General features: G+C 38.0%; 1 protein-coding gene and 1 long non-coding RNA gene across 5 annotated transcripts in view; one reads left to right on the top strand and one right to left on the bottom strand.

Annotated features, from left to right (window-relative positions):
• LOC129479521 (uncharacterized) overlaps positions 1 to 14,060 on the bottom strand; it is a 57,206-nt gene that overhangs the window by 33,040 nt on the left and 10,106 nt on the right. The gene's annotated exons all lie outside the window — the stretch shown is intronic.
• GTPBP10 (GTP binding protein 10) overlaps positions 1 to 14,060 on the top strand; it is a 43,339-nt gene that overhangs the window by 24,479 nt on the left and 4,800 nt on the right. For all 3 annotated transcript variants that reach the window (XM_055272777.2, XM_055272780.2, XM_063636410.1), the window contains 4 exons: positions 4,685 to 4,758; positions 6,827 to 6,879; positions 10,028 to 10,135; positions 10,656 to 10,733. In XM_055272777.2, coding sequence (XP_055128752.1) covers positions 4,685 to 4,758; positions 6,827 to 6,879; positions 10,028 to 10,135; positions 10,656 to 10,733 — 313 coding nt within the window. The remainder of the gene's footprint in view (positions 1 to 4,684; positions 4,759 to 6,826; positions 6,880 to 10,027; positions 10,136 to 10,655; positions 10,734 to 14,060) is intronic.

Genomic DNA, 14,060 nt, shown 5'->3' with positions numbered 1-14,060 from the left:
TGCTTTATGAAGCTGGGTGCTGTTGTATTGGGTGCATATATATTTAGGATCGTTAGCTCTTTTTGTTGAATTGATCCCTTTACCATTATGTAATGGCCTTCTTTGTCTCTTTTGATCTTTGTTGGTTTAAAGTCTGTTTTATCAGAGACTAGGATTGCAACCCCTGCCTTTTTTTGTTTTCCATTTGCTTGGTAGATCTTCCTCTATCCCTTTATTTTGAGCCTATTTGTGTCTTTGCACATGAGATGGGTCTCCTGAGTACAGCACACCGATGGGTCTTGACCCTTTATCCAGTTTGGCAGTCTGTCTTTTAGTTGGGGCATTTAGCCCATTTACATTTAAGGTTAATATTGTTATGTGTGAATTTGATCCTGCCATTATGATGTTAGCTGGTTATCTTGCCTGTTAATTGATGCAGTTTCTTTATAGCATCAGTGGTGTTTACAATTTAGTATGTTTTTGCAGTGGCTGGTACTAGTTGTTCCTTTCCATGTTTAGTGCTTCCTTTAGAAGCTCTTGTAAGGCAGGCCTAGTGGTGACAAAATCTCTCAGCATTTGCTTGTCTGTAAAGGATTTTATTTCTCCTTCACTTATGAATCTTAGTTTGGCTGGATATGAAATTCTGGGTTGAAAATTCTTTTCTTTAAGAATGTTGAATATTGGACCCCACTCTCTTCTGGCTTATAGGGTTTCTGCCAAGAGATCAGCTGTTAGTCTGATGGGCTTCCCTTTGTGGGTAACCCTACCTTTCTGTCTGGCTGCCCTTAACATTTTTTCCTTCATTTCAACCTAGGTGAATCTGACAGTTATGTGTCTCTTGGGGTTGCTCTTCTCAAGGAGTATCTTTATGTTTTTCTCTGTATTTTCTGAATTTGAATGTTGGCCAGCTTTGCTAGGTTGGGGAATTTCTCCTCAATAATATCCTGAAGAGTGTTTTCTAACTTGGATACTTTTTCCCAGTCACTTTCAGGTACGGTACACCAATCAGACATAGATTTGGTCTTTTCACATAGTCCCATATTTCTTGGAGGCTTTGTTTATTTCTTTTCAGCTTTTTTTCTTTAATCTTGTCTTCTCGCTTTATTTCATTAATTTGATCTCAATCACTGATATCCTTTCTTCCACTTGATCCAATCAGCTATTGAAGCTTGTGCATGCATCACAAAGTTCTCTTGCTGTGGTTTTAACTCCATCAGGTCATTTAAGGACTTCTATACACTGTTTGTTCTAATTAGCCATTCGTCTAACCTTTTTTGAAGGTTTTTAGCTTCTTTGCAATGGGTTAGAACATTCTCCTTTAGCTCAGTGAAGATTTTTATTACCGACCTTCTGAAGCCTACTTCTTTCAGTTTGTCAAACTGATTCTCCGTCCAGTTTTGTTCCGTTGCTGGCGAGGAGCTGCAGTCCTTTGGAGGAGAAGAGGCGCTCTGGTTTTTGGAATTTTTAGCTTTTCTGCTCTGGTTTCTCCCCATCTTTGTGGTTTCATCTACCCTTGGTCTTTGATGTTGATGACCTACAGATGAGATTTTGGTGTGGATGTGCTTTTTGTTGATGTTGATGCTATTCCTTTCTGTTTGTTAGTTTTCCTTCTAACAGTCGGGCTTCTTAGCTGCAGGTCTGTTGGAGTTTGCTGGAGGTCCACTCCAGACCCTGTTTGCCTGGGAATCACCACCAGTGGAGGCTGCACAACAGCAAATATTGCTGCCTGATTCTTCCTCTGGAAGCTTCGTCCTGTAGGGGCACCCGCCTGTATGCGGTGTCTGTTGGCCCCTACTGACAGGTGTCTCCCAGTTAGGCTACTCGGGGGTCAGGGACCCACTTGAGGAGGCAGTCTGTCCCTTCTCAGAGCTTGAACGCCATGCTGGGAGAACCACTCTCTCTTCAGAGCTGTCAGACAGGGACGTTAAGGTCTGCCAAAGCTGTCCACTGCCATTTTTTCTGATATGCCTTGCCCAGAGAGGTTGGATCTAGAGAGGCAGTAGGCCTCGCTGAGCTGTGGTTGGCTCCACCCAGTTCGAGCTTCCAGGCCTCTTTGTTTACACTATCAGCACAAAACCACCTACTCAAGCCTCAGCAATTGCAGACAACACTCCTCCACCTGCCAAGCTGCAGCTCATGGCAGGTCAATCTCAGACTGCTGTGCTAGCAGTGAGCAGAGCTCCATTGGCTTGGGGCCTGCTGACCCTGGCACGGGAGGATATTTCCTGGTCTGCCGGTTGCAAAGACTTGGGGAAAAGCGCAGTATTTAGGCAGGAGTGTACCATTCCTCCAGGTACAGACCGTCACAACTTCCCTTGGCTAGGAAAGGGAAATCCCCCAACCCCTTGTGCTTCCCGGGTGAGGCGACACCCCGCCCTGCTTCGGTTCGCCCTCCGTGCACTGCACCCACTGCCCAACGAGTCCCAGTGAGATGAACCAGGTACCTCAGTTGGAAATGCAGAAATCACCTGTCTTCTGTGTCGATCTTGCTGGGAGCTGTAGACTGGAGCTGTTCCTATTTGGCCATCTTGGAACTTAACTCTTACAAAGACATATAGAGTGGTATAATGGACATTGGAGACTCAGAGGGAGGGAGGATAGGAGGGCAGTGAGGGATGCAAAACTACCTATTGGGTACAGTGTACACTGCTTGGGTGATGGGTACACTAAAATTCACTGTTGAGTGAGAATGCAAATTAGTACAACCTATATGGAAAACAGTATGGAGATTTCTCAAAGAACTGAAAGTAGAAATAACATTTCATCCAGCAATCCCACTACAGGATATCTACCCAAAGGAAAAGAAGTCATTATATTAAAAAGATACCTGCACACATGTTTATCACAGTATCATTTAGAATTGCAAAGACATGGAATCAACCTTAGAGCCCATCAACCAATGAATGAAGAAAATTGAATGTGTGTGTGTGTGTGTGTGTATCTATATGTACACACACCGTAGAATATTACTCAGCCATAAAAAAGAATGAAGACATCTTCCTAAGTGAAGTAACTCAGGAACTGAAAACCAAGTGCCACATATTGTCGCTTATAAGTGGGAGCTAAGCTGTGGGTACACAGAAGCATGCAGAGTGGTATAATGGACATTGGAGACTCAGGGAGGGAGGATAGGAGGACGGTGAGGGATGAAAAACTACCTGTTGGGTACAATGTACACTACTTGGGTGATGGGTACACTAAAATCCTCGACTTCACCAGTACACAATGTATCCATGTAACAACAACAACAAATAAACACTTGTACCCCTAAAGCTATTGAAATAAAAACACTAAAAGAAATAGGCCAGGCATGGTGGCTCACGCCTGTAATCCCAGCACTTTGGGAGGCCAAGGTGGGCGGATCACAAGGTCAGGAGATTGAGACCATCCTGGCTAATACAGTGAAACCCCATCTCTACTAAAAATACAAAAAAAATTAGCCAGGCATTGTGGCGCGCACCTGTAGTCCCATCTACTTGGGAAGCTGAGGCAGGAGAATGGCGTGAACCAGGAGGTGGAGCTTGCAGTGAGCCAAGATCACGCCACTGCACGCCAGCCTAGGCAACAGAGTGAGACTCCATCTCAAAAAATAAATAAATAAAAAGATATGAGCTATTAAGCTATGAAAAGATGAAAAAAGTTGCAAAGGTTTAAAGATAGTCATTGCATTGTTTAAAGTTATTTAGCAAAAAAAAAATGCACACTTGTTTGCATAAAGTTGTCTATGAATTCCACCACCCAGAGATGACTATTAACAGTGTCTGTCTACCTGTATACATATTTTTTACAATGTTATTTAGAGTGAAAAATTGTAGACAACCTAAATGTCTATCAATAGGAAATTAGTTAAGTAAATTACACTTCACCATTGAAAAGTGTTCACCTTATATGATTCATTTTAAATAGTAGGCCAAGCAACTATAAAGTAGTTTTCCCCTACTTCCTTCAAAAAAATATTAAAACTTGAACATGGTTAAGACTCTATAAAAACTGCCAATTTTTTACAGAAAACAGGGAAAAAGAGCATGTTAAGTGTCCTTGTAGGTGCTAGTAGAAAAATGAAGACTTTGGAAAAGAAACTCTGTAGGACAAATGACCCAGTTTCTTTAAAAATTAAATTGCAGATGGGAAACAAGATGGGAGGGGAAGCTTGAAAATAGATTTGAGACACACCAGGTATTTGTAACATACAGACCTTATTGGGACTTCTGTTCAAACCAAATTTTAAGAAGTATATTGCCAATGTATTAATATTTGTTGAAGCTGGGTGATAGCTAAATGGAATTTATTACACCTCTCTACTTTTGTATATGTTTGAAACTGTCTATAAAAATTTTTTTTAAAGCAGTTTACAAAACAGTGTAATGTTTTGTCAGTGTATGGCTGGAGTTAGTAAGTTGCTGGTGTTTTTCTTTTTTTTCTTTAATTTCTTTCTGTTTTTCTATGACTTCCAACGAGTTTTTATTTTTAAATCATAATAAGAATAATTATTATACACTTTAAATATTGAAACATCTTCAGTGTCCAGCATGAATTTATCTTTACCTTTTATATAAGTGTATGTTCTCAAGTTTTTCAAGATTATTTATAATACATTTATATTCTACTTTTAATCCCAAATATATTCAAGAAGGCTACTTGAACTGTTAGGAATTCAGAGATAATAATATTGACATTTGTGTATAATTTTATATTCTTGTTTCAGATTCCCAAATGCTGGAAAATCCTCTTTGCTAAGTCGTGTTTCTCATGCAAAACCTGCAATTGCAGATTACGCATGTAAGTATAATTTGATTGTATATTTTAATGAGTGGAGGTAAACTTTTAAAGACTAGTATTTCTCTGAGAATGAATAAAATGATAACTCTGAGGGTATCCTTAGGTGAAAAACTTTTGGCAGATAGACTACTGTTGCACAGGCCAAAGTGCAGTTGCATGATCATGGCTCACTGCAGCCCAGGCTCAAGCCATCCCCCTGCATCAGCCTCCCATGTAGTTGGACTACAGGTGTGTGCCACCATGCTTGGCTAATTTTTTTTTTTTTTTGTGGGGACAGAGGTTTCCCCATGTTGCCCAAGCTGGTCTTGAACTCCTGGGCTCAAGTGATCTCCCACCTTGGCCTTCTAAATTGCTGGGATTATAGGTGTGAGCCACCCTCCCCAGCTGTATTTTCCATTAATCTTTGAAACCTCTATACCCCTCAGCAAAGTTTCTTAAACAGGTTAGACACTTATTTTATTGCGTTTATTTTTCTGTCGCATAATCATTTATTTGGTTTAGTTAGGATTTTTGAACCACTTACCCTTTTTCAGGCACTGTGATAAGTACCAGGAAGGCTGAGTTGAACACTTTCATTCATTTAGCAGATACTTATTTTTGGAGCCACATTAGGTTCTGGGATTACAAAGACTGATAAACAGAAACAGTTACTGTTTTGACTTGTATTGAGTTTGTAGACTAGTGGAGTAAGGCATATATATCACTAATAAATATAAGGGAATATGCAAGGGTACTATGAAAGAGCGTAGATGACTGCCTTAGGCTTCCTTAAGGATGTGTGATTTTTGGACTGAGATATGAGGAATAATTACGAGTTAATTAGTAAAATAGAGTGGAGGGTGAAGGGTCTTTAATCAGAGGAAATAGCATGTACACAAAGGCTTAGTGGTGGCGGGGAGTAGATTTGTGTGTCTAGAGAACATGAAGTAAGGGAAAGAATCAAGATGAGCCTGGAGATGTAAGAGAGCATGTCACATAGACCATTTAGCCTGTATTTGATTTTTATATCTTAAGAGCAATTGGAAGCATTTAAGCAAGGGATAAAATGCTTAGGTTTGCTCCTCACAGAGCTCTCCACCTGAAATATAGAAAATGGATTGGCGTGGGACATGAAAGGGTCTGAGAAAACCAGTTAGTAGGCTCTTGTGGTAGCTAGATGAGATATAAAAGAAGCTTTGGTTAAAAGTGGTGAGTATGATAAGATCTCTGCCATCATTAAAAGGACACAGAATGCCATTAACTTGAAAAATAAAATCAAGCCATTCCAAAATTAGACTGTGACAAAGTAGAGTGAAGTTTGGACTAATTGCTATAAATCACAAGGCCAGTATTTGTTATAAGATATGTAGGACTTGAGAAGGAAAAGCAAAAAGTCATAGGAAAGAGGCTAGTGTAGGATTGATGAAGCTTAATGAGAAGGAACTAGAGGATAACTGAATGAGAAGGAACTAGAAAAATTTCACCCACAGATCCAGTGATAGAAACTTAATATCTGACCCTCCTGAACATCTGTCACACACCTTAAAGTGCAATAGAAGAACGTTGAGGTTCAGTAATTACATTAGGCCTATACAGATTATAAAAATCTGTGTTTGTCTTTTTCCAAATACTATGTATTCATTTATTTTAGAGACAGGGTCTAGCTCTGTCACCCAGGCAGGAGTACAGTGGCATGATCATACCTCACTGCAACTTTGAACTCTTGAGCTCAATCCTCCTACCTCAGCCTCTGGAGTAGCTAGGACTACAGGTGCACTGCCATGTCTGCCTAGTTGTACATTTTTTGTAGAAACAGGGTCTCACTATGCTGCCCAGGCTCATCTTGAACTCCTAGCTTCAAATGATCCTCCTGCCTTGGCTTCCCAAAGCATTGGGATTACAGACATGAGCCACAACACTTGGTCCTCCAAGTACATGTTAAATAGCAAAGATAATAATAGTTTCCATTTTAGCAAATTAGAACAAAATCTGAATTGAAATATTGTTTATGCATAATGCCAAGACAGTTTTGAGAGTACCAGCCCTAAAATAAATTCTAGCCTTAATTTATTGCTGTGTTTCCTTTTAGTTACAACATTAAAGCCTGAACTTGGAAAGATTATGTACAGTGATTTCAAACAGGTAGGTATTTTTAAAGTAAAACACTATATTAGAAGTCAGAGTACTTGGTTTTGGTACTTACTTGGATATTATAGTATTTGCCTGTTTCTGTGGTGTTAGGGGAGAAAAAGTAACAAGATTTTGTTTATGCTAAGTGAAACTGGTCAAATTAATTCTGAGCACTATCATAATATATTTAATTTCTTCTTCCAAAGATTAGGTCCAGTTTATCCCTACAACATTATGTCTTCTTCTTAGTCTTGGTTTCTTCTTATTGCAAGTCTTTCTTTTACTACTATATTGGATTATTTATCTTCATTTTTTAAAAATGCTCTCTAAAGTTCATGGCAATGATTTTATTCCAACTTTCTTTTTTTGAAAAAAAAAAATGTTTTAATGGAGTTTTAGTCTCAACCAGCTATTAAAATTCATTTTTCCTTCGTAAGTAACAGCAGTGGCTCTTCTGTATAATTAGAAAAAAAACTAAAAAAAGGAAAGTAACAATATTTAAAATATAATGTACAATCTAGTAGTTGTGCTCCTTAGCATTTACCCATGTACATTGAAAAGTTATGCACACACAGAAGTCTGCACATGGATGCTTATAGCAGCTTTATTTGTAATTACCAAACCTTAGCCAAGATATCTTTCAGTCAGTGAATGGGTACATAAACTGTGATATATATTCAGACAGTGGATTATTATTCAGCTCTAAAAAGAACTGGGCTATCAAGCCTCAAAAAGACCTAGGGGAACCTTAAATGCATATTACTAAGTGAGAGAAGCCAATCTGAAAAGACTGTGATACTGTATGATTCCAACTATATGACATTCTGAATAAGGCAAAGCTGTGGAGACAGTAAAAAAAAAATCAATGATTTCCAGGGTTAGGGAGGAAGGAGAGATGAATAGGCAGAGTACAGAGAACTTTTAGGGTACACTATAAAGTATGATACATATAGTAAAGTATGATACTATATAATATTACAGCAACATTGTGTTGCTGTAATGGTAGACACAGTATACATTTGTTAAAATTTATAGAATGTACAGCACCAAGAATGCACCAATATAAAGTATAGACTTTGGGTGCTAAGGATGCATCAATATAGGTTCATACAGTTTTATGACATAATTTAAAGAAACATTAAAAAATTATTCAGTTATAATAGTGATATAACAGTAAAACATAAAACTTCTGTTATAATATAGAATGTTAACTGTAAGTAGAATTATATTAAATATAGGATAATATGAATATATAGAACAATATTTAGAGGAAAAGAGAACATTGTTTATACCTAATTTTTAAGGGAAATCAGTAGAGGAAATTTCAGGACATGAGACTTCTGTTGTGCATCCTGCTTTGTCAGCTTCCTTTAAGACGCTGAATTATTTATCTACACTGGGCAGGGGATGTCAAGTACTGCCTCTCATTTCTTCATTGCACTTCAGAATTATCTGGCTGGTCTAAGAACAGCAATGATAAGTGATGCTTAGGCCCCAGAGATTTGAAACTAAATCTCTTGGGGGTAGGCCCTGGGCATTTGTAGCTTCTAAGAGTTCCCTATGTGATTATGATGCACAGTGAGGTTTGAAAAGCACAAGTGTGGCTGGGCGTGGTGGCTTACACCTGTAATCCCAGCACTTTGGGAGGTCAAGGCGGGCAGATCACGAGGTCAGGAGATTGAGACTATCCTGGCCAACACGGTGAAACCCTGTCTCTACTAAAAATAAAAATTAAAACAAATTAGATGGGTGTGGTGGCAGGCGCCTGTAGTCCCAACTACTCCAGAGGCTGAGGCGGGAGAATGGTGTGAACCTGGGAGGTGGAGCTTGCAGTAAGCCGAGATTGCCCCACTCCACTCCAGCCTGGGCGACAGAGCGAGACTCTCTCAAAAAAAGAAAAGAAAAGCACAAGTGTAAAATGATGGTTAATAATGATTATTCCCTCTGAAAGGAGTCTAGGAAACTTTATTTTTTAATTAGGTTGGTACAAAAGTAACTGTGGTTTTGGCCATTAAAAGTAACGGCCAAAAGTAGGAGAAAGTAGGAGAGCCACAACTACAACTCGGGTTTGTCGAGTGCTGTTTCACGTGACTGATCTTACTTGAATACTGGCACAAAATGAGATGATGACAAGGTGACAAGGAAGCATGCTCAGGTGAATGAACTTCTAGATGATAGAACTCTGCTCCTCATGTAATGCCATGAGATTTGCTTAAGTATAAACAGTAACGACCTGCAACAATGTGAAGCATTAACAAACATGGCACTGCAAAGAACAGGTGAGGAGAATCACACCTCTATTAATGTAGTAAAGTCTATTAAAAGTAATGCCAAAGCCACAGTTACTTTTACACCAACCTAATACTTTGTAAGAATGGTTGATAATCCTGCTAGTATAATATGGACAGAAAAGGAACAATGGTGCCAAATAAATAATTACAAATTGAGTTTAAAATACAGAGCTGTACCTGGTAAATGTCTGCTGCATTAATATCCTAGTAGATTTTTATGAATTCGGAGTGCAAAGGTTGAAATTCTGTGAAAAGTTCATATTGGACAATACCATTTAGGAAATTATAAATAAATTTTAAACTAGGGGTTAGTGTGGTGGCTTACGCCTGTAATCCCAGCACTTTGGGAGGCTAAGGTGAGAGGATCACTTGAGGATAGGAGTTTGAGAGCAGCCTGTGCAAGATAGCGAGACCCTGTCTCTACAAAAATTTTTTTAGTTAACTGGGCATGGCAGTACACACCTGGAGTCTTTGCTACTTGGGAGACTGAGTTGGGAACATGGCTTGAGCCCAGGAGTTGGAGGCTACAGTGAGCTATGGTCACACCACTGCACTCCAGCCTGGGTGACAGAGCAAGATCCTGTCTCTAAAATAATAATAATAAATAAATAAACAAATGTTAAACTAATCTGTAAAATTCCTAGATTATTAGATTAATAGTAAATACGGGACTCTAATATCTGATAAAACATTTTAATTCTTAATACTGTACATTAATTTTACTTTTATACTTGGCTTTTCAAAGATGTAGTGGTAATCATAAGTTAGGAACTGTTTATATTTGAAATATCTTGAAAATTTTGGGATGTAATTGAACTTGTGGTTTTCATACATTTTCCTTTTTCATTAACCATTTAACTTTGTGTTAGATATCAGTAGCTGATCTTCCGGGTTTAATAGAAGGAGCACATATGAACAAAGGAATGGGCCACAAATTCCTCAAGCATATAGAAAGAACTAGACAACTACTTTTTGTTGTAAGTCATATGTATACTAATGTGATATTCAAATAAATTGAAAACCAATGAATTTAGTTTTTCTAGAATTTTTTTATAAATAAGAAAGTGGTAGCATATGTTACTCCACTAAGTCTTTTATAATATGGGGATGGAAGTGACATTGTTTACTGTATCATATGTAAGTTTGGCCATACTTGCCAACATGTATTTCCTTAAGATTTCCAACATACTACCATATTATATAGTATCATAGTATCTCTTTCATTCTTCATTGATGATGCTAGAGTTATATATGAGATTGTCTTCATGCAAATTGTCTTATCCTAGTTTTTTATTTTATTAATGACTGTAATTTTATGAGAATAATTAAAGTTATCTTAACACCTCGATTTCTGTTACTTATTTTGAATTACTAAATAACAAGTAGAGTATGGAGAAACTGTTTTTAGCTTGAGAGAGTAAAACATTTTAAAACATAGAAATGTATAGCTATTCTTCTTAATGTTAAAGGCTGTCTCTTTCCTTCTCTTTTTTTTAGGTTGATATTTCTGGATTTCAGCTTTCTTCTCACACTCAATACAGAACAGCTTTTGAAACCATAATACTGCTTACAAAAGTAGGTTTTCTGTTTTACTGTGTTCTATATTTGGTCTAATATGTAGGAATGTAAGACTATATGAAATAACATAATTACAGTCTATACATATTCCGTCTTTAAAGCTTTGATGACAGTTAAAGAATTACTTAAACTTGTTGTCTCCAGTTCCTCTACCTTCATTTGCTCCTCAAACTACTGCAATGGATAAAATACTCCTGGGCTTCCAAATCCCCATTACATACTTCCAAGATTTTTATCTTGCTTCAGCTTTGGCACGTTGTCTAATTCTTCTTGTTTCTCATTCTTAGTTTTGTGACCCGTAATCTTCTGGTTCTGTTTCTACTCTTACACTATTTCTCAGTCTACTTTTTAGGCTCTTTTTTCTCATCCTTTAAGTAACATTATTCAGAGTTCTGTCCTAACCTTATTTTCTATCTTACCCACTCCCGTTGCTTTAGTTACAATTAATAATATTGATGACTGCCAGATCTGTAGCTGATACCTAGATCTTTTCATTGTTCTTTCTTTTTTTTTTTTTTTTGAGACAGAGTCTTGCTCTGTCTGCCAGGCTGTAGTGCAGTGGCACGATCTCGGCTCTCTCTGTCTCCTGGGCTCAAGTGATTGTCCTGCCTCAGCCTCCCAAGTAGCTGGGATTACAAGCGTGTGCTACCACGCCCGGCTAATTTTTGTATTTTTAGTAGAGACGGGGTTTCACCATGTTGACCAGGCTGGTCTCGAACGCCTGACCTCAGGTAATCCACCCACCTCGGCCTCCCAAAGTGTTGGGATTACAGGTGTGGGCCACCACACCTGGCCTTTGTTGTTCTTTAGACCAAATGCCTATTGGACATCTTCGATTGGATGTCCCATTAGTCACTTAAACTTAATATGGATAAAAGTAAACTTTTAAAAAACTTTTCAGCCATCCCCATAAATTAGTGAATGTGTAGGCTATGATATACTGATTCTTCTCACCACCTACACAAGCCCTGTCAGTTTTTTATCCTAAATCTCTCTGAAATCCATCCTCTTGTCTTCATCTACACTGTTACAATCATCAACCCTTCTTACTGGAATATTGAATCTGGTCCTTTCCAGTCTCCCTGTGTCCTGCCTTACTTCTCTCCAGTCCATTTTTTATATGGCAGCTAGAGTGATCTTTGTAAAAGCACCAAGCTGATGCTGATGTTCCCTGCCTAAAACACTTCGATGGACCCCCATAGCTGTTAGGTTAAAGTCTAACCTGAGCATGATTTATGAAATCTGCAAATTTGGGCCCCTACCTAGCAGTCCTCCTCCGTAACCCTCTCCCCTGGATGCTATATTTCAGCCATGTGATTTCTCTCTAAGACAACATGGTGTTTGCTTTACCTCCAGGATTTTATAGATCCTATTTCATTTGCCACTTTTTGTCTATAATGAATAATATTGCTGTGAACATTTGTGTGCAGGTTTTTGTATAGACATGTTTTCATTTCTCTTGGATATATACTTAGGAGTGGAATTGCTGGATCAGATAGTAATGCTTTGTTTAACATTTTGAGGAACTGCCAAACTATTCTGAATTGGTAGCACCATTGTGCCATTTTACAGTCCCACCATCAGTGTATGTTCCAGTTTTTCCTCAACACTTGTTATTGTCTGTCATTTTTACTTTAGTCATCCTAGTGGGAGTGCAGTGGTATTTTGTTACAGTTCTTATTTGCATTTCTCTTAAGATTAATGATGCTAAGAATCCTTTTATGTGCTTATTAGGCATTTCTGTGTCTTTGGAGAAAAGTCTGTTCAGATTCTGTGTGCATTACTATTTGTATTACTTGTCTTTTAATTGCTGAGTTGTAAGCATGTTTTATATTTTTGGAAATAAGTCCCTTCTCCTTTTTTTTTTTTTTTTTTTTTTTTGAGACGGAGTCTCGCTCTGTCGCCTGGGCTGGAGTGCGGTGGCACAATCTCAGCTGAATGCAACCCCCGCCTTCCGAGTTCAAGTGATTCTCCAGCCTCAGCCTCCCGAGTAGCTGGGATTACAGGCATGTGCCACCATGCCCATCCAATTTTTGTATTTTTAGTAGAAACAGGGTTTCACCATGTTGGCCAGGCTGGTCTTGAACTCCTGACCTCAAGTGATCCGCCCACCTGGCTTCCCAGAGTGCTGGGATTACAGACGTGAGCCACCATGCCCAGCTGGAAATTAAGTCCCTTCTAAGATACATAATTTGAAAATATTTTCTCCCCTTCTGTGACTTGTCTTTTCACTTTTTCAGTGTATTTTTTGTGTATTCTTTGTGGCACAAAACTATTATTTATTTATTTAATTTTCCAGTTTTATTAAAGTGTAACTGACATAAAAATTGTGTGTACTTAAAGTGTACAAGTGATATTTGGATATATGTATACCTTGTGAGATGATTAAATCAAGCTAATTAGCATGATCCATCATCTTACATACTATTTTTTGTGTGTTGAGAACATTTAAAATCTGTTTTAGCAATTTTCAAATATATAATACATTAACTATAGTCATCATACTGTAAAATAGATCTCCAGGGCTTATTCATCCTATTTAACTGAATCTTTGTTCCCATTTGACCAACACCCCTCCATCTTCCTCCACCAAGCACTGTGGCAACCACCATTTTCTCTGCTACTATGAATTCAACCTTTTAAGATTCCACATATAAGTGGGATTATGCAGTATTTTTTTTTCTGTGCTTGGCTTATTTCACTTAGCCTAGTGTTCTCCAGGTTCATCCATGTTGTAATAAATGACAAAATTTTCTTTTTTTAAGGCTGAGTAGTATTCAATTGTGTGTGTGTATACCACATTTTCATTATTCATCCATTGATGGACAATGAGGTTGATTCCATGTCTTGGCTATTGTGAATAATGTTTCAGTAAAAATGGGAATGCAGAGATCTCTTTGACATACTGATTTTATTTCCTTTGGATATATACCCAGAAGTGGGATTGCTGGATCATATGGTAGTTCTATTTTTAATTTTTTGAGAAATCTTTATACTGCTTTTTACAATGGCTGTACTAATTTACATTCCCACTCAACGGTGTTCAGGGGTTCCTCTTTCTCCATATCCTTGACAACACTTGTTATCTTTTGTCTTTTTGATAATAGCCATCCTTCCAAGTGTGAGGAGCTATCTCATTGTGGTTTTCCTTTTCATTTCCCTAATGATCAGTGATGTTGAACATTTTTTCATACACATATTGGTCATTTGTTTGTCATTGAGAAATGTCAATTCAGGTTCTTTATCCATTTTTAAATCAGGTTTGTATTACCCAAAGTGATATACAGATTCAGCACAATCCATATCAAAATTCTAATGGCATTT

The sequence above is a fragment of the Symphalangus syndactylus genome, chromosome 3 (genome assembly GCF_028878055.3).
Source record: "Symphalangus syndactylus isolate Jambi chromosome 3, NHGRI_mSymSyn1-v2.1_pri, whole genome shotgun sequence".
Taxonomy (NCBI): Eukaryota; Metazoa; Chordata; class Mammalia; order Primates; family Hylobatidae; genus Symphalangus; species Symphalangus syndactylus.
Note: the sequence above shows the minus strand (reverse complement) of the source record. Positions and strands in the feature narration are given on the sequence as shown.